The sequence below is a fragment of the Neocloeon triangulifer genome, unplaced genomic scaffold (genome assembly GCF_031216515.1).
Source record: "Neocloeon triangulifer isolate White Clay Creek 2 clone unplaced genomic scaffold, ASM3121651v1 ptg000014l, whole genome shotgun sequence".
NCBI classification, from domain to species: Eukaryota; Metazoa; Arthropoda; class Insecta; order Ephemeroptera; family Baetidae; genus Neocloeon; species Neocloeon triangulifer.
The window spans coordinates 29,363,962-29,391,194 of NW_026775556.1; the positions used below are offsets into that span (position 1 = coordinate 29,363,962).

The 27,233-nt window shown below is 39.9% G+C and overlaps 3 protein-coding genes across 4 annotated transcripts; 1 reads left to right on the plus strand and 2 right to left on the minus strand.

The window, feature by feature from the left end:
- Nucleotides 1–2,117: 2,117 nt before the first annotated feature.
- On the plus strand, nt 2,118–4,941 carry LOC132199387 (uncharacterized). The gene is made up of 8 exons (XM_059624047.1): nt 2,118–2,218; nt 2,304–2,351; nt 2,405–2,477; nt 2,539–2,570; nt 2,631–2,666; nt 2,722–2,848; nt 2,972–3,088; nt 3,151–4,941. Exons 1-8 carry the CDS (start codon nt 2,159–2,161, stop codon nt 4,278–4,280), a joined length of 1,623 nt encoding a protein of 540 aa, XP_059480030.1. The 5' UTR covers nt 2,118–2,158; the 3' UTR covers nt 4,281–4,941.
- A 584-nt stretch (nt 4,942–5,525) lies between these two features.
- On the minus strand, nt 5,526–7,559 carry LOC132200721 (uncharacterized). Its single transcript, XM_059626394.1, has 9 exons — nt 7,144–7,559; nt 7,007–7,082; nt 6,817–6,959; nt 6,375–6,518; nt 6,215–6,307; nt 6,122–6,158; nt 6,002–6,066; nt 5,842–5,947; nt 5,526–5,781 (listed from the first exon to the last, which is right to left on the minus strand). Exons 1-9 carry the CDS (start codon nt 7,201–7,203, stop codon nt 5,558–5,560), a joined length of 948 nt encoding a protein of 315 aa, XP_059482377.1. The 5' UTR covers nt 7,204–7,559; the 3' UTR covers nt 5,526–5,557.
- A 1,175-nt stretch (nt 7,560–8,734) lies between these two features.
- LOC132199839 (uncharacterized) lies at nt 8,735–16,507 on the minus strand. Of its 2 annotated transcripts, none has more exons than XM_059624881.1 (2): nt 9,895–16,507; nt 8,735–9,837 (listed from the first exon to the last, which is right to left on the minus strand). In XM_059624881.1, exon 1 carries the CDS (start codon nt 16,505–16,507, stop codon nt 13,802–13,804), a length of 2,706 nt encoding a protein of 901 aa, XP_059480864.1. In that variant the 3' UTR covers nt 8,735–9,837; nt 9,895–13,801. The 2 variants fall into 2 exon arrangements, with proteins under 2 accessions (XP_059480864.1, XP_059480862.1); XM_059624879.1 differs by having other exon boundaries at nt 8,735–9,092; nt 9,574–16,507.
- Between the last annotated feature and the right edge of the window lie 10,726 nt (nt 16,508–27,233).

Genomic DNA, 27,233 nt, shown 5'->3' on the forward strand with positions numbered 1-27,233 from the left:
GTGTGTTTGGCCAGCGCGCTTTTCCTTCAGGGTCGTCAAGCCCTGGAATGACCTGCCACTGACCGTCAAAGGTCAAAGACTGCCCAACCAGCAATTTTCCCTCCCTTTGCAAGCAGTATTTGTGGCAGCAATTTTAAAGTGTCGTGATTGTTCTTTTTTTTTTCGATAGTGTGGGTTCACGCGGTGTCCGATCTCTTTTTGATGTCGGGCGTTTTAGCAGAGACCTCTGCTAGTTGTGATGATACCCTTTCTGCTCATTTTTTTCCAATTCAATTTTTTCATGTATGACTTGAGTAGAATAAACAACGATAATAATAATAATAATTCATTCTCCATTCAAATACAATGAAATATACAAAATCTTACATCAAGTCAATGCATAAAAATTAAATATTAAAGTAAATAATAAAACACTAAAAATACATAATTATGTGAAGGAATGTTGGAGAAATTCAATTCAATTCATTTTATTTTTCTTTAAACAAGTCAAACAATCAATTATGAAAAATTGATTGAAATGGCTCTTAGCTAGCAAACAACTTGCTAAAGCACGGCGCACTCTGCTCTTTTTGGCGTTCAGCGTCATTCCATTGTTCGCACACCATGCGTCCACACTGTCCAGATCATCCTGCAATTTTTCAGCGTCCTCGGCCGTTTCAATATTGTTGAAATATGCAGTCATCATCGTATTTTTACCACACCACTGATGACTGCACACTTAACAACAATATTAAAACGGCCGAGGACGCTGAAATGTGCATTATGATCTGGACAGGGTGGACGTATGGTGTGCGAACAATGGAATGACATCGGAAATATTTGTAGCCAAATCCGGAAATACTTTAAATTTCATTTTTTTTTAGTACGACTTGAGTAGAATAAATAATAATAACAAATACTCAGTTTCCTGATTATATCCACAATCAATTTCAGAAAATGACGAAAGAAAAATTTGAAATTTGAGCTTTTTTAAATTAATTGAGCACAATCTAAATGATTGGCTGAACTGCAGCCCCTCTGTCACAAAAACGGTGTAAAAAAAAGAAGAAGAAATAAGGTACACGTTTTTTGTTGCAGAAAAAAATCAAAAATTTTTTTTTAATTGTTTATCCCTCTTGGGAAAGGCACCAGCGGTAGCAGACAGGCTGCTAAATCGCAAGGGCCAATAACTCGGATTCTCCCCTTTCGGGGCCGATTACACGGTGACCTTGCGACCCACTGGGCCGGGCAGAGAGGAGCATAATATGCATATATATAGGATGGGTTTGGTTGTTGGGAATTTGAAGGATGAGGAAGGTGAGCGGCTGCTGCGGCCTAGGAATGGGAACTATGCCGGCATTCGCCTGGAATGTCTGATGGAAACCGCAGAAAACACCAGACAGCATAGCCGAAATTGCAGACGAAATGCCTGCAATTCCTCCCGAATCTGCCTGTCGCAGTGATTAATGCACCTCCTATGATTTTCTGTAGTCTTGTGAACTAGCCGGCCAGAATCAGAACTTTTTCAAGCCCTGACCCTGGCCAGGATAGAACCCAAGGCCGTCAGATTATCAGCCAAGCGCACTAACCACTGTGCCACACAGTCGGTGTATTTTGTTTATTAGAGTGCTAATTTGGTTATACTCTAATATGAAATACGGCTTTAAAATATTAATTTGTAAAATAATAAATTAATTATGTTTATTATTTTGTAAAATTATCTCATTAGTTTTATAATATAAACTAATTTAAAAAAAATTAATAAATTTTAATAAACTAGCTAGTAATTTTATTTTCTATTATTAGATCTTTGACATTATAATACAGAAACATTTCTATTGTTTGTGGAAAATTTAAAAATAAAGTATGGTTATCCATGCAAATTTAAATTCAATAAAATATAAACTTTTAGAAAATGTATGCAACTATTTTTCTTCTCTCGCTTATTAAGCAAATTATTAAAAAAAAAGATAGAGAAAGAATTTTACATTGGAGAGCGTTATCAGTCCAAATTTGTGGAAAGCGAACATGCGTTTTTATTACATTCACTCTCGCTTGATTTTTTCCTGTGGCCTGCTGAACCAATTCTGTGGCGGCGGCGGCGCCGACGTCCTTCAAATGAGGCCAGCCATGAGGGAATCATTTTGAAACTTAACAGTATACCAGAGCGCCCGTCCCAATGCTGGTCGTTGGCGGAAATATTTTGCAGCTATGCCTTTTTGGCATATTCATGATCTTGGTTTGTTTAATTTTAATTTCATTGTTAACAATTTTAACAAAATGAAGTTATTTAATCTTCAAATTCGTTTTATACATTTTTGAAGGATGAGTCGTTAGCATCGCCCAGAATGTGCGGCATGGATTTTTATGACGTATGAAATAATGAAATTTTAGTAGATATATCAGTTTCATGATAATATTTTAGATAGAGCTAACCTCTTGCTGTAGAATTCCTCCAATTTTGACTCTCTACTCGCTAAAAGCCTGCGTTAAAAATGGTACTTTTATTTATATAAAAAATATGTTCGTGCCTAATGTAATAATAATCCTTTCTTTCAGAAAATCAAAGGATCGCTGACACCGATCCATTTGTTAGTCGTTGAAATAAAAACACACGATTAATTTGATTCAAATTTATTTAAATTTTTCAGTGTTTATTTGATTGCCTTTTTAAAAATACAAACTTTGTAAGATAATTTTATTGATTTATATATTTTTTATAATTTATTTACACTTATGTAGGTGAAAAATAATGGGGATTTGAACACGGATGTGATTTTGAAAAACTTTTCACGAGAGGTTCCTGATAATTCGTGGCTTCAACTAGTCACTAGCGCAGTCACTGTTTGCTCTAATCGAATTCAGATAGGTAAAGGATATTTAAAATAAATGTGAACTTATAAATTAAAATAATTTGATATAAAATATTTTACTTTCCCTTCAATCTGATAACAAAAAATTAGTGCAAATGAGTATTTAATATCTTCTGCAGATGCATCGTTGAAAAACGGAGAGAAAAACGGATGTCAATTGCAGCCAGGATTGTTTGCTTTGTGTTTCCGAAAGTACATTTTCGCAAATTGTCCTGCCCAGTCTAAGCCGAAAACAGGTTAAAATAAACACACAATTAACCGGAAATTCATAAAAAAAAAATTGCGATAATTATTTTAGATTCCAACTCGTGCACTCAACGACTTATGTTGGCCGACAAATGTGACCCTTTTGCCATGGCTCAGGATGAATCGATTGGTGTCCTTTCTGACGGGACGTTTGGATCAGAAGACAAAAAACCACTGAGCAGTTCATCAAAGAGACCCCAGGAAATTTCAACACGACGCAGCACGGCCAAAACCACATCAAGAGCTCCACTCCCGATCACGGAGATCAGCGTCAAACCAGAAGTAAAAACTGCGCGAAACGGAGGGAATAATATAAATATAAACAGCTTATCTGGAATCGACCTGGGCAATTCTGAGCAGGAAGCGGCAGCCGAAGGTCAGCAGGACGAGGAGGACGCGAGGCGCCCAGAACTGGCGGACGTAAGTGCCTCCTTGGTCACGATCCAGCGTCAAATCCGCAACATTGAAACACTCGAGTCTGCACAAGCACGCGAAGATCTTGCAGACAAAGTGCGCGAGGGCTTCGACGTTATTGTGGAGGACGTTGAGCAGCTGGGGAGGGAAAAGCCGGAAGTGATGCGTGTGGCGCCGCGGCTGGCGCGAATCCGGGAGGAGTTGACGTCCTTCAGCGGCATGCGCCTGACGGAAGGGTTGAGCGCGCGGCTTTTACTCGAGGTGGACTCGGTGCGAAAGGAGTTGCTGCAGGTAGCCACCAATATTCAGAAAGGCTTTTCGGACGTCGGCGAGTCCATCAGGAAAAACGTGTCCAACGTCGCGTTGAACGTGGCCGAGGAGGCTGCCGGTTTGGGCACAGCAGTCGGCGCCGGTCTCAAGAACGCGGGCAACGCGATCAAGGCGGGCGTCGACTCGGCGCAGAACGGAATCGCGTCTCTCAGCATGGAGAGTGCGGGACAATTGCTGAAGATTGGCAGCGAAGTTTCTGCCGGTGTGGCGAACGTAAAGAGCAGCTTTGAGCGGATGCGCCAGGAAAGTTTTCAGCGCATCAACGGCGCGAGCTCCGACCTGAGTTCCCAGTTGGTCAGCGGACTCAAAAGTCTGCACAAATTGAGGGATGAGTCCACCCAAGGTGCTCAGTCGCTCTCGAAAAATATACAGCAAAGTATACAGGAGCGCCTTAATGAAATTACAAAGCAGTTTGGAAATCTGAGGCTTACTCCTTAATAATCGAAACACTCATAATTGTTGAGTTTTGATGTTTTAACCTAAGTTTACATGCAATCGAAAAAAAAATTTTTGGGAACTTTATTACATATAAACTGTAAACATTTTTGCTATAAAAAATAACATGATTGTAAATATTCGAGAAAACTCTCTTAATTGATAATGAGTGTCACAGCCCAATTTTTAACATTTTGCCGTAGTATTATCTATGTCATGAAGCTGTCATGAAGGGAATTTTTTTCTGGGACTTTCCATTGGTTGTCATCTTGGTCGTCGCCTGAGTGGATGAATTTTTATGTTTACATAAAATATTCTGCTTGCCTGGTTTTAATGGAAAAATCGCGATCAAATATTTTATTTTTGTATGTGGAAAGAGATACTGAAGTGGGTACCATTTGGGTCCGTACCATGCATTTATTCCGTTGACCGATATGTGAATATTTACAGGAGATGAAACCTTGTTAAATTTTAGTTGCAGGGCTCCACGTGACGTCAGTCGCACATGTTTTTAAAGAATTCTTCGTAAATTATGATATCGGATGATAATAACTTTCTGCACGAAGTGTATATTATCCTGAATTATCTGATAAACAATTCCATGCACGGCTTTGCCATTTTATTGCACTTCGCTTCAATAGAAACTAAGATTTATTTGGAGCATTTAAATAAAAAAAAAATAAAAAATAAGACTTCATATTTGACTATTCATTATCACTCAGAATTTAAACTTTCTGCTCACGTCAGTCACTATTATGCGCAATTCAGTAGCATAAAAATTAAATAATTTATAACAATTCTGAGGAATTTTTTACCTGCAAAAGCAATACTGTTAAAATACGTAAAGAAAATAATGATGATTTTTAAGGTAATGCCTCATTGTTTTAGCTATATTTGAATTCTTCATTCTCTGTGAAAAAAATAGTAGTGCAGTTCTATGTGTTCATTTCATATATTAAATTTCATGACGATTTACTGTAGTCGTAATTTTTGTAATGTTTTTAGGTTTGAGTGGGCAGCAGTCCTCGGCCGTTGAAGGTAAGTGGATCAGTTGAGATAGTTGCTGCCAAATAACCTTTCTTTAAACCTTGAAAAAGCGCATTTTGAATTTGGTCCCGCGTTCGCCGTTAAAATGTTTTCATCAAAGACCAAAATATTGGCCTTTCAACGCTTTTACCAAATCGAAGACTAATTTTTAAACTAAATCATGCCTCATATTGCCTCGAAAAATTTTTTTATTTACTTATATCTGATCTTCTCAAATTGCAATTTTATGATTCTCACATACAAACATATCTTATGGAGTTGCTCTTCTTTGAAACAAGCATCGGAGTTCCTTCTGGCGTCACTACAAAAGCGTTGTCCTGACCACAGGTCACGTTTTCGTAAAAGCTCTTGTCGAAAATACCCTCGGCTACTAATTTCTGCGAATTGCACCAAGTTTCGGTGCCGTTCCCATTGTCCATTGTTGAACCGAAGAAGTACCACATTGGTGATGTGACGTCTTTTATAAAAAATATTTCATTTCCAACCTCGAATAAAACACAGATATAATATTATATACTTCTGATCGTGCCGACAAAATCGTCCCAAATCTCCTTTGTGTGGAATTCGGCAAACTCCATTCCGTGCATGCAGCAGATATAGTGGCCCAATGCATACTCATGTGGCTGAACAAATTTTAATAAACAAAGTGCAAACCTCTTGCAATTAAATTTTTAAACCGAATACTCGAAGCCAATCATATATTTTCTGCCAGCCGCGGTTGTGATCAATTTCCCAGAGGCAGCTTTTCGGTTTTTATTGTGTAAATTTAATTATTTTGAAAACTGTGTATATTTTACTCTCTCCAATGGAATAAAGCTGTTTGATTAAATCGTCCTGCGTGCAAAATATGAACCAAAGAATCATGCAAATAACATAATTTTTGCCCTCACAATTCTCATGCATCCATCCAGTCTTCCTGGAAAATCCAAACACTTTCTCGCTGGCATTTCAGCGCATGGATCTGGAGGAGGCGTCTTTCCAAACTTAAAATGAGCCATGCAAATTTGAGATTGAAATGTGGAAAAAATATTGTGTCATTAAGTTACTAACCAAAGCTGACATATCTTGCGTGAAAAAACCAACATCGTCTACAATGGCAGGTACCGGCGTGGTCCCTAATGTTTCGTCTTCAAATCCAATTGTTTCAATGGTAGTGACAAACAGCGACGTAGGTTTAACAGTAGTTGTCTTCCTCTACTTTTAGCAAAGAAACACGCATTTACCTTAATTATGATACTTTAAACGTTTTGTGTTTATTCATCGCATTTAATTAGCATTTTAATATTGTTAGGAAAATATGCGCCAATATAATATATGAAATTTAATATTAGCTTTTAAAGAGTTATTTAAAAATAAAATATTATTATATGATTTTAAAAAGATGATAAATGGGTATATTTAAAAAAAAAATAATAATATTACGGTATTGATTACATTAACTTCTTGAAAGTGCACGATTATTGTAACTACTTTTAATATAATTTATTTTTACCCTTGTAGTTAATTTGACGGGAATGAAATTAGATGTGACTGTTCCTTCCTTGGATGTTTTGTTTGCTTCCACTAGACACTTATCATTAGCGCAGCACCTTTCCATAAAATTCCGTTTCTGCTGCCTCCGCTTGTTATTTTGAACTGTTTAAAAAAATTAACCGAAACCTCTCACTTATCATAAATCAAACCTAGAACTTTGACTGGTGCCGGTTTCAGTATAAATGGCAGATTTTTCCCATTATTAACTAACGCAATCTGCTGGCTCTAAGCAATTTAAAATGTGTCAAGGAAACTTTATCTCAATTATTGAATGACTTTAAGATACGGCGTCACTTAGCACATTGTAGATCAGTGACCAAATGAACTGGACGATCAGTAGACGCATTTTTGTTTAGATTAGCTGACCAGTTGCTGCATCCATCGTGAAACAATGCCGTATACTGACATCGTCAGAGCATCGAACATTTTACGTGGCTCTTTCGTGCTTAAAAGCATAACAAGCGGAAACTGGAAATATGCATGTTTATTTTATACTAAAATTCAAAAGAATCGAGCTTTTCCAACAAGGTTATAGAAAGCAAATCAAACAGACCAATATATAATTAAAAAGCTTATTAAATTCAGCTCAAAAGTTACATGAAATCATTTTTTATAAGAAAATCCTTGCGTTCAAAGTTTATAAAATGAAGTAATAAATTCCATTACTTTTTTCGCGCAAACACTATTTTCACTAAAAATCACCATTCAACTTTGCTTTCCCCTCTAATTTTTGATCACCTTTTTTCAATCAAAGTCATTATAGTTATTAATAATAACTATTTAAATGCATATAATTTAGTGTTTTATAGGAACAATGTTGAAAACCAACATGAAATTTTATACTTATTTTTTCAATTACTCTTGAACTATTTTTATTTATTCCTCTCGATCAATACAAAAAACTTTGAAAATAATGGTAACTAGCATTATGTCTTATAAAACCCAGACATCCAAAGAGACCCGTCCACCGCGGTAAACCCAATTATTATTGAAGCTGCAATTAAAAAATGAATGAAATTTCTGACCTTGGAGTTTCAGAGGGATCTAACAAAAATTGATGATACCAGTATGACTTACTTGCCTAAAAAAAAGCAAAACTCGAAATTATAATTGTAACAATCGGGGATGAAATGAGACAAGCGTGATGTCCAGTTACGTCTCGGGACCAGAGTGCCCCGTTCTTTATTTTACGGCGCTATTTATACACGGCTCGCGCTAAGGTGACTGTTTTATGTCCTTTGGCGCCCTTCACGACTGTCCTGTGAGATCATCTTGGTGTATGATGGGTTCATGGGAGTGCAGTCTCGGTGCATGCAGCTGCGTTGGTTTTTTGTCTGCTCTCGATGATCTCATTTTTGGTGTGCGGCCGTGAGCGGTTCCTTTAGATCCTGGCCTTCCGCAGTGTATATTTTGTAGAGGGCGAATGACGGATACGTGACATAATGATGCACCTACCCAAAAACTAAGAAAAGACCAAATGAGGAAAAATAAATCGTGATAGTCAAAAAAAGTCGAGAAGTTTTTCGTGCTTGTTGAAGGTGCGAGACACGGCTGCTCAGTCCGAAAAAATACATTACGGGGATCCAAAAGCAGACTAATTCATGTGCATGCTTTATGGGCGAGGCGCGTGTGTAAGGCTCTTCTTACTATTCACCCCGCGCTGCTATCCATGTAAGCATTATCTTATTGTGAACACTTACGCTCTTTACAGTGAAGTTAATTACACTTTGTAGTTTGTACTTGCTGCTGAACACATATATATAATTCAGCACGTGATTACAAGTCGCTGAGTTTTCTTCCTTTGAAGGAATATCAGATTTCTTTTTATCCTCAATTACCTCAATTGAATCAGAAAAATAAAAATAAATGTTGTGATTAATTGCTGATTATTTTTGTCCACTCATCATTTGGACTCACTTTTATTCATTAAGGAAACAAAAATAATTTTCAGACATTTTTTCCTCATTAAAATTTTCCAGATATTCCTGTGGCGCGGACACGCTAATTAGTGAATTTATTCGCAGTAATATCGATTGATATTGGAGTTTGCGGGAATCCATCTGATGAGGCCGCCAGGCGTGTTCACCAACAGGTTTTTGGTGCCACAAGTAACATTGTACAAGGCGTCGCTGATGATTCCGCTTGGCACCAAGGTTTGCGAGTTGCACCAGGTGTCGGTGTGATTCCCGTTGTCCATAGTTGATCCAAAAAAGTCCCAACTACTGTAATTTACAGCTTGGAAAAGTCAGGAAAATGAAACAATTAAAAGATAATAATGTTTATTTCAAATATATTTTGAAATATTGGACGGTTTAATTATTTATTATTATTTATTTTATTTTTTATTTGACTGTTTAAGGTAAAGAAATTTTTCGTTAGTAAGTAAATAGATGAAGTTTATTTTCTATTTAAAATGATCAAATTTTTATTCTATAAAACTGGAAAAGAGGAAACATAATATATTATTGAAAAATTTTACTGTTTGTCTATGCATTCTAGCAAATCTTTACAGGGTAATTATTTAAGCAAGATTATGTATTATTGACACGGGTTGAAATAAATTTTCAAAAAATATTGTTTGGTAAATGTTGGCAAGCAAAATTTTATATTTTAAATTTTTTTTTTTTTGGATCACTCATAATTGATTATCTTATTTATTATTTTTTTTGTCTTTGACGATAATCTTGAAATTTTAATTTTGAGATTTTTTATTTACTTTTTAGATAGGCTACAAAGTTGTTCCAAACGTCTGGTGTATTAAATTCGGCTAATTTCAAGCCCAGCTGACAGCAAATAAATGCTGCATCACTATAATTTAAACCCTAAAAAACGTGCCAAATTTACATTGAATCAAATAATTTTCGAATTTGCTGAAAACATTGAAATTTGTTTAAATTAAATAAAAATCATCTCACTCTAGTGCTGACACCCATAAAATATTTCTTTCCATTTGGAGTTAAAATCATATTGCCGCTGGTAGCTAATGGTAATTATATAATTAAAATAAAATAGCACTGTGATCAGAAATCTTTCTTACTCTTGCCAGTGGTTTGTAGACTAAATGACAGCATTTTCTAATTCAAAATATTGTTTATCACATCATAATAATATAAGAAAAAATATCACATTAACAGTACATGAAGGCTTTCCCAAGCATATCCGGTCCATAACACCATTGCAATGTGGAGGTACAACCTTTAAAGGAACAAAATCGAGAATTTATAACTTAAATTAATTTTTTATAAAAAACTAAATAAACTTTTCTTTTACTCTCTCGCCTTTTAAAATTGAATTTAAAAGGAAAAGAACTACCTCAAAACATATATTTAAAAAATCTTGACTAAAATAATGATTAAATATTTTTTTAACTTACAATCGTTGAGCTCTTAGTGATGTTAGCTGTAGTTGTTTCAATTGGTACTGCTGTCTGTATATAAATTAAAAAAATTACGAAATTTAATTAAAAAAAAAAAACAATAAGAACATATTTTTTGGCTCATTTTTGGCAAAATAATAAAACTTTTTCTTTTTTAATTGATTAATTATTATCTAATTGATTGTTCAATGAATTTTCAATGATAGTAGGCCTTTAATTTTTATTAGACTTGTACACTATATGAGTATGAGTAGCTCCACTCTTATTGTTATAACTTAATAAAAATATAAAAGGGGCAGCCTAGTCACTGCCTCTCCTAACTATAATTTGCCTCATTGAATGAACATAGAATTCGCAATTGAGTTACCACTAGCAAATAGTCCTTATTTTTACAACTTTTGTACATTTGCTTGTAAAATATTTTGCCCGGGCACTAGGAATTTTTCATGGCTCAAAATAAATTCTTCCCGACCTATTAATGCTACAAACATGAGAAAATCGCTAATCAAATTGATACGCTGTTCATATAACAGTGAAATACCAGGGCAGCACGTCTGTGAGCGAATTGTGTGTGTTGAAAGCATGAACGTCTACTTGCTCTAAATACACATTTTTATAAAAGCAGTTGCAAGCGCAATTTCATATTTTCGTGGTTCTAAATATATTTTTTCCGTCTCAATTTTTGTTATTAAATTTGCCTTTCAGTTGGCAATTTGATACGCTTCTCACAAAATAAATACTCATTAGTCGTTTCGCGCTGGTCTCTGATTTAGGTTTAAATGTGAAATCATAAAAATGGTAATAAATGAACACTCTAAAGATTAGGGATTAGCTTCAAATGAAACAAGAAGTGGAAACTTAATCAAAATAAAACAGGGGCAGCCTAGTCACTGCCTCTCCCAACTATAATTTGCCTCATTGAATGAACATAGAATTCGCAATTGAGTTACCACTAGCAAATAGACCTTATTATTATTATTGTTCTTTATTGCATTATGGAATGTAATCACATGTAATGTCTCCCGTGCGACCCACCCATTTACAATTTTGTCAAATGAAACACACAGCAGGGAAAAAAGAAATTTAACATATTTACAAGTTATTTTTGTAATTTACATATTCCTCCTCAGTATAGAACTTGTGAAAACTAACAAACTTTTTTAACAAGCCCACAAACTGAGGGAATCTCAACTCCAATCGAATAGATACAGGCAAATTATTATACAAGCGCGACAAGCAAATGAGCGGATTTTGTCTCGAAATAGCACACGTCTGGACCGGCACGTACAACTCGAACTTTTCGCGCGTCTCATAGGCATGCACATCTCGCGTTTTAACAAAATACTGAGGGTATTTACGCACAAATTTACAAGCCTCAATCAAGTAAATGGAAAATAGTGGCAAAACATCAAATTTTTTAAAAAGAGGCCGGGCCGAACAAACAGGCGTCGGACCAGGCCAATACCGCTCGCCGGCCATCGCACGAACAAGGCGCTTTTGTGCCATAAAAACAAGATCTCGTGCCTGCTCTGATCCACCCCAAATTACAATGCCATACTGCATAATGGAGTACGCATAAGCATAATAAATCATGAGCAAGTGCTTTTCGCTAACCAACTTCAACAAATTATTTACAAGGAAAACAGCACTATGCAACTTGCCCACAATATAATCTGCATGCTCCGTCCACTTTAAATTTTCCGTGACATACAACCCAAGAAATTTTGTCATTTGGGCAACGCTAACAGATTTTTCATTAACATAAACAAGGGGTGAATCAGAAAACAAGGCCGCATTGGGGTGCCGGAAACGCAAAATTACGGATTTACTCGCATTTAATTGGAGGCAATTATCGAGACAAAATTTTCCCATGCAAGATGCAGCCAACCTCGCCGCACCAATTAAAGCATGAATAGTTCCACCTTCTACCAACTCGCTCGTATCATCCGCGAAATTTACAAGCTTGCGATTTGTCAAAAAGCAATACATATCATAAACCGACCCAATGAAAGTAAAAGGGGAAATAATTCCTCCCTGCGGAGTGCCGCGCACAACATCCAACTCCTCGGAAAAAACGTCTCGCTCATGATTCCCATCCAACGCTCGCAACCGAACTCGCTGAGACCTGCCGGTAAGAGCAGATCGCAACCAGTCCAGTGCAACGCCGCGCACACCGCAACGCTCAAATTTCCGCAATACAAGGGGAACGCACACAGTTCCGAACGCATTTGAAAGATCATAAAAAAGACCAACCGACTTTTGCCGACGCTCGAGAGCATCATGCAATTCAGCAAAAAACTCAAACAATGCCGACGCCGTACACTTCCCGCGAACGAAACCATGTTGACTAGCAGGAATTAAATCATTTTCCGCAAAAAATTAGCAATACGCAGGAGGAAACAATTTTCAAGAGCTTTTGAAAAAGTAGGCAAATTTGCAATTGGACGATAATTCGACGTTTCGAGCCGGTCGCCTTTTTTATAAATTGGAGTCACAACCGCTCGCTTCATTTGCAAAGGAAAACAGCCAGTGGAAAAAGAGCAATTTATAATATCAGCCAGCGGCGCAGCAACACTCGCTGCCACTCGCTTAGCCAAAAACATTGGAATCTCATCGAAACCTGCTGATTTCTTTGCCGCGAGTCCACGCAATATTAAAATCACCTCTTGCACCCCAACGGGGGTTAAAAATAAATTTTTCTCAGCCGCCGTCGTACGAAACTCGTAATCGCACAAATCAGCCTCAGGCACTATAAATGTTGAATTCATCGCACTGGCTATTTTCCCCACATCAGAAGTTATTTCCCCATCTACTCGCATCTCTTTAATTTTATCACGCGACTTATCATTGCCTAAAGTACGGTTCAAAATAGACCAAGCCGCAACAGTTTTATTCTGCGCATTGGCAATAAATGCATTGTTAGATGCTCTAATTTCCGCCTGCAGCTGCTGCTTATATGCGTACCGGTCTCTTTTAAACTGCAATTTCTGCGGATGCCGCGCAGGCAATCGCTTCACAACAACACTCTTTTCTATCAACTCGCGACGTTTTTTGACCAGCGAAGGAGACAATACAACTTTATTTTTTCTATTAGCTCTCACAAGTTTTGGTTTTTTTGGGAAAAATTTGTTAAAACCTTCCAAGAAAGTAGTCAGAAATGCGTCATATTTATCGTCAACCGTGCTCGAGAGCGCAACAGCACGCCAGCTTTGCAAATCCAAGTAGGCTATAAATTCTGCAATTTTATCATCCGGAAAATTGCGAGATTCAATATATTTATCTCGCTCCTGCGGAATATTCAGCTTCATTGAAAAAACTACGCCCCCATGATCGGAGAAAATGTTAGACTTAGCTGCACATTCGAAATCATCCAATTCACCTGGACCGGAAAAAATTAAATCAATCGACGTCGCGCTCGCACCCGAAATTCTTGTCACCATATTTTCATTCGAGAGATTATTATTATTATTATTCTTTATTGACTTATGAGACGTCGCCACGATGGAATTACTCAATGCGACGCGCCCCATTTGCAACATAGTACATGATAAGAGAGAAAAAAACAATATCACAATGCATTCATAAATTGAAAGAACTCTTTCCTATCATAAAATTTATGCACATGAACAAAACGCCTTAAACTGGTTTCAAAACCCTTATACCGAGGCTCCAAACGAACCGAAACAGGCAACTTGTTATACAAAGAAGACATGCAAGTCAAAGGGTTTTGGTTGGAAATTAACAAAGCCTGGGCCGGAACATACAAATCGCACTTAGCCCTTGTCTGGTGATCATGAACTTCACTTGTTTTTTTTAAATAATGCGGATATTTACGAACAAACTTGCAAGATTCAAAAAGGTAAATTGAAAATATTGGAAGGAAGCCGAATCGAGCGAAAAGTGGCTTCGCAGAACAAAGCGGCTCTGTACTGCGCCAATAGCGCTCACCCGCAAGAGCTCTCACCACTTTTTTCTGCGCCAGAAAAACCTCATCCAACGCTCGATTCGACCCTCCCCAAATTACAATGCCGTAACTCATGATCGAATGACAGTAAGCATAATAAACCATTTTCAAGTATTTCTCATCAACGGAATGCATCAAGTTGTTAATTAAAAATACAGCACTATTTAATTTTCCAACTACATAATCTGAATGCTCAGTCCACTTTAAATTATGCGCGAGATACAAGCCCAGAAATTTTGTCACATCCGATTCTGTCAAATTTTCGCCATTCAAAGTCAAATTAAAATTATCGCGGTCTAGCACAGGGCGCCTAAGTTGAAAATTAAGCACCACTGTCTTTGTCTGATTTAGCGTCAAAAAATTGTCACGGCAAAAATCTGACATTAAATTCACTGCCAACTGCGCTTCTTTCATTAAGCCGCAAGTCGTCCTGGAAAACACAAGGGACGACGAATCATCCGCGTAATTTAAGAGCAACCCGACCGCTACGTGGACTGGCATGTCACCGATCGAGACGTCAAAGCCAAACGGAGAAATAATACCACCCTGAGGAGTCCCTCTCTCAAGTAAAAGCTCCTCAGAGTACACAAATTTCTCAAACTTGCCGTCCATGACACGCAATTTGACCGCCTGCGTCCGGCCGGTCAAGGCCGAACGCAGCCACTCCAACGCAACACCTCGGACGCCTTGAAACTCAAATTTCCGAAGCAGCAGCGGCACGCAAATTGTGCCAAACGCGTTTGAAAGGTCGTAAAAGATTCCAAGTACTTTTTGCTTTTTTTCAAGATGCTCGTGCAATTTTACAATAAACTCAAAAAGGGCAGTCGCAGTGCACCTGCCCTTAATGAACCCGTGCTGCGAGCCCGGCAGTAAATTATTCACCTCGTAAAATGAAAACAAACGAAGCAAAAAGCACTTTTCGAGAATTTTTGAAAATGTTGGCAAACTGGAAATGGGTCGATAATTTTTTACGTCGAGTCGGTCACCTTTTTTAAACAACGGAGTTACAATTGCTCTTTTCATTGACTTCGGAAAAACACCGTCACGGAAAGAAGCATTTACTATGTCCGCCAAGGGTGCAGCAATGTAGGGCGCAACTCTCTTCGCAAGGAAAATTGGAATCTCGTCCCAACCTGCCGAGCGCTTGGACGGCAAACTGCGCAGGACACTTATTATTTCCTGCACCCCCGCCGGACACAAAAACAAACTTGAATTACAGGTGGGCAGCGAAATTGGGCTATGCAATGCATTTCCCAACTCCACCGGCGGCGGGACAACAAAAGTACCATTTAACGCGCTCGCGATGGACAAAGGGTTACACACTTCTTTTCCATTTACTACCACCCGCTCAATCCGCTCAGTCTCGACAACTTTCCCTGCACTCTTTTTGAGCAAAGACCAAGCTGCCTTTGTTTTATTTTCCGCATTATTAATAACGCGATTATTAGACACGCGTATCTCGGTATTTAATCTCCGCAGATATTCCTTCTTTTGAATTTTAAACTCCGCGTTCTTTTCATCCTTCAAGTCCGACGGTGGAATTTTCTTTACTTCTTTTCCCAAGCGAAAAACCAAACTACGTTGTCTTTTAACCTCCTCTGACAACTTAGTTTTAGTCAACTGATTTGCTCGAATTAATTTCCTCCGCTTGGGGAAAAACTGTTCAAACAGGGAACGAAAAATAGACAAAAAACAATCGTACTTTTCATCAACTGTCGCCGCATAAGCTACTGCCAGCCAATTTTGCAAGGCAAGGCAAGCAGCAAACGAATTAATTCTTTCATCATTAAAATCTCTTACCTCAATGAATTTGTCCGAAATAACTGGGACTGCAACATTAACCTCGCAAATAACGCTCTCATGGTCAGAGAAAAAATTCTGAACAACACTAGCAAACGCATCGTTCATTTCACCTGGGCCATAATAAATCAAATCAATTAAAGTGGAACTAGCAGCAGCCACTCTTGTTGCACTCTCCTCATTAACAAGGTAGAGTTCAAATTTTTCCATTAATTTACCCAGGCGAATGGCCGGCGCATGTGCCCGCAACATATTTATGTTAAAATCACCTGCCAGAATAATTCTCTGCACACGACGCTTTCTCATTGTCGCTACTAGTTTGTCCAAAATATTTTCAAATTTCTCAAAAAAAAAATCAAACTGAACATTATTTTCCGGATTAGAAGGACGATAGAGAGCCACAATTAATATTTTTTGTTCCCCTAACTGCAAAACAATGGCAGAGGTTTCCAGCCTAAACTCATAAGAAGGAACTTCTACTTTTTCAAACCGTAAATTATTCGCCAGCATGATGGCCACCCCACCACGCAACCGCTCTTCTCGCCCAAATCCAGCTGCCAACCGGTAATTTAAAAAATTCAAATTTCCTAACTCGTTTTTTCTCAACCAAGTTTCAGTCAAAATTATACAATCAATATTTTTAAAATTCTTTTGTTGCACTAGAAAATCCTTTAAGGCTGTAATTTTCTGGGGAGTGCAAAGCCCTTGCACATTTTGTAAGAGAAATGCAAAATTATCTTTTTTTCTCTTACAATGATCATTACAATTCCCCCCAGGTACCCTTTCAAATGCTTTCAAAGGCAAAGGATTTTCTAGTTTAAACTTAACTCGACATCACTCGCAGGCGGCGAAAAGGTCAGCAAGTCCAAACCATCACTCGAAGAGACGAAACTCTGCTCCTCCTCTGTCACGCCAACATCCACTGCAGCATCATCCATCGACCTTGGAACAGGGGAGAAAATTCTCTCAGGCACATCATTCTGCTCAGGAGCCTCTTCCGGAATCGAAAAGTCCAAAACAGGCAAGGAATGGATTTTACCTGCTAAAGGCGTTTGCCGCCGGCCAGGCGCCCAGCATCTGTCATTAACCTTAGTCTCGAGAATGCTTCGTGCGCCAGGGTCATCGACCCCCGGCCTCCGGGCCTGAGTCTCCCCTTCGCACGCGCCTGGTCGACAGAGGCCAGCTGCAGCAGGAACAGTTGAACGCCAGCCAGCCATTCGTCCTTCAAGGTCCTTCAGCAGCTCCGGAGTCAATGGAACAGAGCGACGACGACCAACTTTATTAAAGGCAGCGACAGGCTCATCAGGAAGACTGACAGGTAGGCAGCCAAGAGACAAAGAGGGAGTCATACCTGTCAAAGCTGAGGGTGGCTGAGGCGGCGCGCTCGGCCCCGAGACCGAAGTCCCTGGTCCGGCAGGCAGTTCAACGGCCTCCGGCCCCCTTGCCAAAGCCAAACTGGTCCTGCGCACGCCGCCCCCTTTTGCCACACGGGAGCCGGTTCTGCCAGGGCCATCTCCAGGGCTGCTCACAGGACTGCTCGCGGTCGCCACAGGGCTCTCTCGCCGGCGCCGCCCGCGCCGAGTTGACACCCGCCATTCGCTCACTGGAGGGAATGCCCCCAACTTCTTCGGCTGCGTCTCCTCATCCGCACCGGCGGCCGGCTTCAGGTACACGACGATCTCAATGTCAATGTCCGAAAACAGGTCCAGCAGCAGCTGCTCAGTGTACTTCCAGTGCACCCTCTCGAGGCCGGCACCAAGGCGACAAATGGCCAGCTTGCGGACGCCATACTCGTCACAAAACGCTCGAGCACTCTCAAGGGCCAGCCGGTAACCTTTCAGGTAACGCTCAGGGTCATACGAGAAGCGGTGGAAGAACTTGTCCTTGATGACGGCGTTCAGCAAAGTCCGGTCGCCCCGCACAGGATGAATTTGCGGCACCACTTCTCCGATGTCGTAAGCCAGCTTTGCCGCTGGAACAGGGCCAAACTCGGCGGCCAGGTCCTTGGCCACCCCCTTGCCCCTCTTCAGGTCACCGGACACCAGGTGCAGCAGCCAGGACTCCTCCGCATCGACCAAACTGCCCTGCCGGTATGTTAGTCGGCACCTGCCTCGACTGGAGACACGCCCCCTTTTGCGGAAATCAAAATAGTCCTTCAAATTCGGCCGCTCGTCGGTCGCCGTCCACTTCAGCTTTTTGGAGCTAGGGGCCGGTTCTACGGCCGCCTTCTGAGGCCGGAAAACTCGCGCAGGACGGCCCGTCCGCTGGTGCTTCAGAACCGCGAGCACCTCCGCCAGCTGTTTTTCCAACTCGATCACGCGCTCCTCCAGCCGAGCAACACGACCAGTCTCTTCTTCGGCCTCCATCACTGCGGCCACACGGCGGCCGCGGCCACCTCCACTCCCAGAGCAAGCGGCACCCCTGATAAACTCGCCGCAACGGCCAAACTCGGGCCACTCACACAGAAAACACCCCTAACAAGGGAAAATTCGCACACCTTCGAGAGAGCAACACTACTACCTGTGTGAAGTTAGCTCTCTCTCCAACCTCAAATTTTTCAAAAGTCTTAACCAAACGAGCTGCCTCTGTCGTTCGTCGCAACATATTTATATTAAAGTCCCCGGCTACAAAAATCTTAGTCGCCTTTTTCTTTTTAAAAACAGAGAGAATTTTGACTAACGCATTCTCCAAATGAGCAAAAAAATCATCAAAGCGCTTGTTATTTTCTGGGTTTGTCGGCCTATAAACTACCAAGAAGCAAATTTTCTGCGACCCAACCTGTACGATTGCCGCAGCCGCCTCAAAGCAAAACTCCTCACACAGAACCGGAATTGTTTCGCAATCTAAATTCTTATTTATTAAATCAGCCGCGCCTCCCATAATATGCTCAACACGTCCAAACCCAGCTGCTAATTTATAATCTAATAATTGCAAATTTTTTAACTCATAATTATTCAGCCAAGTCTCTGTTGTTAAAATACAGAATGGTCTTGAATTAAAATTTAGCACAAAGTCCTTAAAAAAGGCAAGTTTCCCTGCCGCTGCCGAACCATGACAATTAATTAACAAAAAACTAAAATCATATTTTGCAAAACCTCTCCGAGGCTTATCTCTAGTTTCAGTCATAGGCTCAGGACTTAATGGTTTAAAGAGGGCTCATCCTCCACAGGTGAGAAGGACAATAGGTCAGTCTGCTGACTCGCCATCTCTTCCTCTATTTTACAACTTTTGTACATTTGCTTGTAAAATATTTTGCCCGGGCACTAGGAATTTTTCATGGCTCAAAATAAATTCTTCCCGACCCATTAATGCTACAAACATGAGAAAATCGCTTGTCAAATTGATACGCTTTACATATAACAGTGAAATATCAGGGCAGCACGTCTATGAGCGAATTGTGTGTGTTGAAAGCATGAACGTCTACTTGCTCTAAATACACATTTTTATAAAAGCAGTTGCAAGCGCAATTTCATATTTTCGTAGTTCTAAATATAATTTTTCCCTCTCAATTTTTGTTATTAAATTTGCTTTTCAGTTGGCAATTTGATACGCTTCTCACAAAATAAATACTCATTAGTCGTTTCGCGCTGGTCTCTGATTTAGGTTTAAATGTGAAATCATAAAAATGGTAATAAATGAACACTCTAAAGATTAGGGATTAGCTTCAAATGAAACAAGAAGTGGAAACTTAATCAAAATAAAACAGGGGCAGCCTAGTCACTGCCTCTCCTAACTATAATTTGCCTCATTGAATGAACATAGAATTCGCAATTGAGTTACCACTAGCAAATAGACCTTATTTTTACAACTTTTTTTATTTGCTTGTAAAATATTTTGCCCGGGCACTAGGAATTTTTCATGGCTCAAAATAAATTCTTCCCGACCCATTAATGCTACAAACATGAGAAAATCGCTTATCAAATTGATACGCTGTTCATATAACAGTGAAATATCAGGGCAGCACGTCTATGAGCGAATTGTGTGTGTTGAAAGCATGAACGTCTACTTGCTCTAAATACACATTTTTATAAAAGCAGTTGCAAGCGCAATTTCTTATTTTCGTAGTTCTAAATATAATTTTTCCCTCTCAATTTTTGTTATTAAATTTGCCTTTCAGTTGGCAATTTGATACGCTTCTCACAAAATAAATACTCATTAGTCGTTTCGCGCTGGTCTCTGATTTAGGTTTAAATGTGAAATCATAAAAATGGTAATAAATGAACACTCTAAAGATTAGGGATTAGCTTCAAATTAAACAAGAAGTGGAAACTTAATCAAAATAAAACAGGGGCAGCCTAGTCACTGCCTCTCCTAACTATAATTTGCCTCATTGAATGAACATAGAATTCGCAATTGAGTTACCACTAGCAAATAGACCTTATTTTTACAACTTTTTTTATTTGCTTGTAAAATATTTTGCCCGGGCACTAGGAATTTTTCATGGCTCAAAATAAATTCTTCCCGACCCATTAATGCTACAAACATGAGAAAATCGCTTATCAAATTGATACGCTGTTCATATAACAGTGAAATATCAGGGCAGCACGTCTATGAGCGAATTGTGTGTGTTGAAAGCATGAACGTCTACTTGCTCTAAATTCACATTTTTATAAAAGCAGTTGCAAGCGCAATTTCATATTTTCGTAGTTCTAAATATAATTTTTCCCTCTCAATTTTTGTTATTAAATTTGCCTTTCAGTTGGCAATTTGATACGCTTCTCACAAAATAAATACTCATTAGTCGTTTCGCGCTGGTCTCTGATTTAGGTTTAAATGTGAAATCATAAAAATGGTAATAAATGAACACTCTAAAGATTAGGGATTAGCTTCAAATGAAACAAGAAGTGGAAACTTAATCAAAATAAAACAGGGGCAGCCTAGTCACTGCCTCTCCTAACTATAATTTGCCTCATTGAATGAACATAGAATTCGAAATTGAGTTACCACTAGCAAATAGACCTTATTTTTACACCTTTTTTCATTTGCTTGTAAAATATTTTTTCCGGGCACTAGGAATTTTTCATGGCTCAAAATAAATTCTTCCCGACCCATTAATGCTACAAACATGAGAAAATCGCTTATCAAATTGATACGCTTTACATATAACAGCGAAATATCAGGGCAGCACGTCTATGAGCGAATTGTGTGTGTTGAAAGCATGAACGTCTACTTGCTCTAAATACACATTTTTATAAAAGCAGTTGCAAGCGCAATTTCATATTTTCGTAGTTCTAAATATAATTTTTCCCTCTCAATTTTTGTTATTAAATTTGCCTTTCAGTTGGCAATTTGATACGCTTCTCACAAAATAAATACTCATTAGTCGTTTCGCGCTGGTCTCTGATTTAGATTTAAATGTGAAATCATAAAAATGGTAATAAATGAACACTCTAAAGATTTGGGATTAGCTTCAATTTAAACAATGAGTGGAAACTTAATCAAAATAAAACTGAGGAAGCCTAGTCACTGCCTCTCCTAACTATAATTTGCCTCATTGATTGAACATAGAATTCGCAATAGAGTTACCACTAGCAAATAGACCTTATTTTTACAACTATTTTTATTTGCTTGTAAAATATTTTGCCCGGGCACTAGGAATTTTTCATGGCTCAAAATAAATTCTTCCCGACCCATTAATGCTACAAACATGAGAAAATCGCTTATCAAATTGATACGCTTTACATATAACAGTGAAATATCAGGGCAGCACGTCTATGAGCGAATTGTGTGTGTTGAAAGCATGAACGTCTACTTGCTCTAAATACACATTTTTATAAAAGCAGTTGCAAGCGCAATTTCTTATTTTCGTAGTTCTAAATATAATTTTTCCCTCTCAATTTTTGTTATTAAATTTGCCTTTCAGTTGGCAATTTGATACGCTTCTCACAAAATAAATACTCATTAGTCGTTTCGCGCTGGTCTCTGATTTAGGTTTAAATGTGAAATCATAAAAATGGTAATAAATGAACACTCTAAAGATTAGGGATTAGCTTCAAATGAAACAAGAAGTGGAAACTTAATCAAAATAAAACAGGGGCAGCCTAGTCACTGCCTCTCCTAACTATAATTTGCCTCATTGAATGAACATAGAATTCGAAATTGAGTTACCACTAGCAAATAGACCTTATTTTTACACCTTTTTTCATTTGCTTGTAAAATATTTTGCCCGGGCACTAGGAATTTTTCATGGCTCAAAATAAATTCTTCCCGACCCATTAATGCTACAAACATGAGAAAATCGCTTATCAAATTGATACGCTTTACATATAACAGTGAAATATCAGGGCAGCACGTCTATGAGCGAATTGTGTGTGTTGAAAGCATGAACGTCTACTTGCTCTAAATACACATTTTTATAAAAGCAGTTGCAAGCGCAATTTCTTATTTTCGTAGTTCTAAATATAATTTTTCCCTCTCAATTTTTGTTATTAAATTTGCCTTTCAGTTGGCAATTTGATACGCTTCTCACAAAATAAATACTCATTAGTCCTTTCGCGCTGGTCTCTGATTTAGGTTTAAATGTGAAATTTCAATTCAATTCAATTTATTTTTCTCCAAACAAGTCAATACAATCAATTGTGAAAAAATTGGTTGGGAGAAAAATAGGCACACAGTGCTAGTGAACAACTCACTGAAACTCATAACCGCGTATTTACCAAGAGGCGATAAATACCCGATTACTCGCCGCACTGCAGCCTAAACTACGGGGAAAAAATCAAATTTGTTTAACATGCTCTTTGCACAATTTTGGGAAATTATTTGACGCACACGATTTTAACACAGAAGGGAGGGAGTTCCATTGGGACGCGAGGCGAAAGGGAAATGAGTAGAGGCCGAGGTCGGTGCGCACTTTCGGAGGAATGAGCCGGTGGTGCTCTTCGTCACTGTTACTGTCTCTTATCTTTCGGCCAGTCTTTATTCGCGCCATCGCGTCCATGTCGGTGTCTCCGTCCAGACACTTTCGGAAGAAAGTCAAGTCGTTGTACTTCAGCTGCTGCTGGACGGAGAGCAGCTCGGTCTTGGCCACCTCGGAAATATGCCGCCCATACACAAACCGAAGGGCCCTATTTTGAATTCTCTCAAATTTTAAAATGTTTTTCTGGGTGGAAGGATGCCATGCGGGGGTAGCGTAGAACATGAGTGGCTTTACCATTGTTTGATAAGCGAGCCGCTTCACTCTCGGGGTGCAGCCGTGCAGGTTGCGGGCCGCAAAGGAGAGAACTTTGGCTGCTTGCCGCGTGCGATGTCTGTATGCGTATTCCACCGCAGGTCTCTGCTGATGTGCACGCCAAGGATGCGCTCCACGCTGCTGTACTTGACGATGGTGCCGCCGATGGTGTACTGCGTTTCAAGCAACGTTCTGGCGCGACTTATGTCGAGGATGTGGCACTTGGACGCGTTCAGCTCCATTCCATTTACGGCGCACCAAGCGTTGACGGCGTCCAGGTCGTCCTGAAGCTGGACAGAGTCGACGGCCGACTGAATTTCCCGCCAGAGGGTGGCATCATCGGCGTACTGGACGAGATTTGATCGGATGGCGCCTGGCAGGTCGGCAACGTACACATTGAAAAGCAGCGGCCCCAGCACACTGCCTTGGACGACACCGGACAACACGTCTTTCGGGTCTGACTTAGCTCCGTTAAAAACCACGAACTGCGTGCGGCCTTTCAAAAATGATTCAACCCATTGGAGAATTTTTCCTTTGACGCCATAATGGGACAGTTTAGACAAAAGTCGATCAAATGGTACTCGGTCGAAAGCTTTTTTCCAGTCAAGGGTGACTGCATGGACATGCGCGCCGCTTTTCTGATCCACGATTGCTGTCCAGCTGTCCACTGTCTGACATAAAAGGGTTGTGCATGACCTTTTAACTCTGAATCCGTGCTGGTTGTCTGGAATAACTTTATTTTCCTCAAAAAACAGCTGAAGCCGGTCACGAACAAGTTTTTCCAACGTTTTTCCCACTAGAGATGACATGCTTATGGGCCGGTAATTTTCCAACAGGGTTTTGTCTCCGCCTTTTGGAATTGGCACCACGGCCGCACTTTTCCACCCCTCCGGCAGCACGCCCTGCTGCAGAGAAAGGTTAAAGAGGCGAGAGAGACTTGGCGCAAGTGCAGCTGCACAATTTTTCAGCACGTTGGCGTGCACACCGTCCGGGCCGGGAGTCGCATTTGATTTTATTTGTTGTAATTTACGAAATACACCGGCGGCACACACTGACATTTCACTTAGCAGGGGCGGCGCGGGGTCAGTTGGTCTTCGGCGAACGAATGAGAAGTAATTTGTGGCTGCGTTAAAATTTTTCACAAACACTTCACTGAAAGCTGCGGCGATTTTCTCAGGCTCGGACACTTTTTTCCCATTCAGTTCAAAACAACTAGCACTGGGCGAAATCTTGCTTTTGGATTTAACGTAGGCCCAGAAGAATTTATTTCCGCCGGCGCCGCGACCCAAATTCCACATGTAATCGTCCCGCGCGAGTCTAACTGCTTTTTGTGCCTGCTTCCGAGCCGCCAAATACTCGTTTCTAGCTGGTTGAGTTTTATTCCTTTGCCATTTTTCAAAACATTTATCCCTTCTAGCCATTTGAGAGCGCAAATCAGTAGTCATCCAGGGGGCACTTGATTTTCTAATTACTCGGGCTTTTTTCTTCGGCACAATCTCAGCAAGTATTATCCAATAGATTTGGAGCCAGTTATTCCACGCAATATTAGCTGAAGTGCCATTAGGAGCAAAAGTTTCCAATTTTTCACTGAAGCGCGAATTCAGCAAGTTCCAGTCCAAATTTTTGAAGTCGAAAAACTCTCGTAGCCGAGTTGGTTCTTTCTGTCGAACGGAAAAATCAATTAGGACAGCATCGTGGTCGGAGGTGCCTGGTACCACCGTGGCACTTTCAATCAAGGTGGGTGCATCAACAAGGGCCAGGTCCAGGATATTAGAGGTGGTGGCCGTGGTACGCGTTGCTTTTTTAATCAATTGGCGAAAAGCGAGCTCAGAAAAAGTGCTGAGAAATTCTGTGGCCGGTGCCTCTCCAGCGCAAGGTGGATTTTGCAGCCAATTAATATCCAGATTGAAATCCCCAGTAAGCACACAAGCATCAAAGAGGTGTTTTGATTCAGCAACTTTATCTAAAGACTCAATTAATTTGTCATTATAGGCAGCTGGGGCGTTTGGTTTCCGATATGCAGAGCCAATTAAAATTTTTATTTCTGCAGCTTTAATTTCCACCCAGACAATTTCTGCCCCAGCTTCCAAGTTTTTTATTCGGCGGGGCTGCAAATAGGGTCGTACTGCAATAAGAGTGCCGCCGGAAGCTCGTCGACAGTCGGTTCGGTCATTGCGAAAAACAACAAAGTCGGCAGGAATAATTTCGTTATCACCAATGTCCGCTGTTAGCCAAGTCTCCGTGACGCAAATGATATCAGCCTCCGAGTGCTCAATAGCCGCGAGTGTATCAGCGCGCCGTTTTCTATTTGAGAGTGACCGAGCGTTGAAAGCAAAAATACGGGGCTGAGTGCGGTTTCTTTTTCGCGGAGGGGTGGCAGGGGCGGCGGGTTCATCAATAAGATCAATCAGCGAGTCCGAAAAATTTGGCAAGGAACACGACCAGCACGTGTAGCCTCCCGCGCGAAATTTCTTTATTTCTTTTGGTGGAAGTCGTAGGCATGTTGAGTGATAGATGGCAGAGCAATTGTCACACTCGATTTTTATTTGATTTCGCCGACCGGGCCTGTCACATAGCCGACACGTCTGGGCTGCACGTTGAGCAGGTCCGGGGTTCAAGGCCACCTGACCGCTGAGCGCGATGCACATCAAAGTATGCCAGAATGCGTGGCGAACCGATTTTTTCTGTATGACAAGCCGGACAATGGCTCGACTGAAATAAACATTGCCCCCTACTTTACAGTTGCTTAGGGCGCACCAGCAGGTCAGAGAGCAGTCCTCGACGACCTGTGAGGTGGTGAAATGGATGTCCTGGGGTCCGATGCTCGTCCTGTGGGCCTCGAAGCGAGACAGCGGCAAGTGCAGTAGGGCGGCGCAAACGAGGGCTAGTAAGACTCCGCTTCCTCCAGTCATTTTCAATAATTTCAAATTTACTTCACACCAGAGAGCTATAGGGACGAACTACCCTGGTGGTTGCGTGTTAGGGCAGTTCATAGGCCCCTTGGCCCGTCTGGTTAGTCTGAAACCTCAGAGTTGAACGAAAGGGAGGTCAAAATCTGCAGAGCAAAACACCAGCGTGTGTTGTTGACTTACCAGTTCCAAGGCCACTGAAATCATAAAAATGGTAATAAATGAACACTCTAAAGATTAGGGATTAGCTTCAAATGAAACAAGAAGTGGAAACTTAATCAAAATAAAACAGGGGCAGCCTAGTCACTGCCTCTCCTAACTATAATTTGCCTCATTGAATGAACATAGAATTCGAAATTGAGTTACCACTAGCAAATAGACCTTATTTTTACAACTTTTTTTATTTGCTTGTAAAATATTTTGCCCGGGCACTAGGAATTTTTCATGGCTCAAAATAAATTCTTCCCGACCCATTAATGCTACAAACATGAGAAAATCGTTTATCAAATTGATACGCTTTACATATAACAGTGAAATATCAGGGCAGCACGTCTATGAGCGAATTGTGTGTGTTGAAAGCATGAACGTCTACTTGCTCTAAATACACATTTTTATAAAAGCAGTTGAAAGCGCAATTTCATATTTTCGTAGTTCTAAATATAATTTTTCCCTCTCAATATTTGTTATTAAATTTGCCTTTCAGTTGGCAATTTGATACGCTTCTCACAAAATAAATACTCATTAGTCGTTTCGCGCTGGTCTCTGATTTAGATTTAAATGTGAAATCATAAAAATGGTAATAAATGAACACTCTAAAGATTTGGGATTAGCTTCAATTTAAACAATGAGTGGAAACTTAATCAAAATAAAACTGAGGAAGCCTAGTCACTGCCTCTCCTAACTATAATTTGCCTCATTGATTGAACATAGAATTCGCAATAGAGTTACCACTAGCAAATAGACCTTATTTTTACAACTATTTTTATTTGCTTGTAAAATATTTTGCCCGGGCACTAGGAATTTTTCATGGCTCAAAATAAATTCTTCCCGACCCATTAATGCTACAAACATGAGAAAATCGCTTATCAAATTGATACGCTTTACATATAACAGTGAAATATCAGGGCAGCACGTCTATGAGCGAATTGTTTGTGTTGAA

Excerpts from the sequence above, each read along its gene's own strand:
- LOC132199387 (XM_059624047.1), top strand. The coding sequence starts at position 2,159 with ATGCTGGTCGTTGGCGGAAATATTTTGCAGCTATGCCTTTTTGGCATA. Across the intron at positions 2,571-2,630 it reads TCGCTGACACCGATCCATTT|TGTTTATTTGATTGCCTTTT; the intron begins GTTAGTCGTTGA and ends TAAATTTTTCAG. Across the intron at positions 3,089-3,150 it reads CCAGTCTAAGCCGAAAACAG|ATTCCAACTCGTGCACTCAA; the intron begins GTTAAAATAAAC and ends TAATTATTTTAG.
- LOC132200721 (XM_059626394.1), bottom strand. The coding sequence starts at position 7,203 with ATGCGTCTACTGATCGTCCAGTTCATTTGGTCACTGATCTACAATGTG. Across the intron at positions 5,948-6,001 it reads TGATTGGCTTCGAGTATTCG|CCACATGAGTATGCATTGGG; the intron begins GTTTAAAAATTT and ends AAATTTGTTCAG. Across the intron at positions 5,782-5,841 it reads TTTTGTCGGCACGATCAGAA|ACGTCACATCACCAATGTGG; the intron begins GTATATAATATT and ends TTTTTATAAAAG.
- LOC132199839 (XM_059624881.1), bottom strand. The coding sequence starts at position 16,507 with ATGCTGGCGAATAATTTACGGTTTGAAAAAGTAGAAGTTCCTTCTTAT.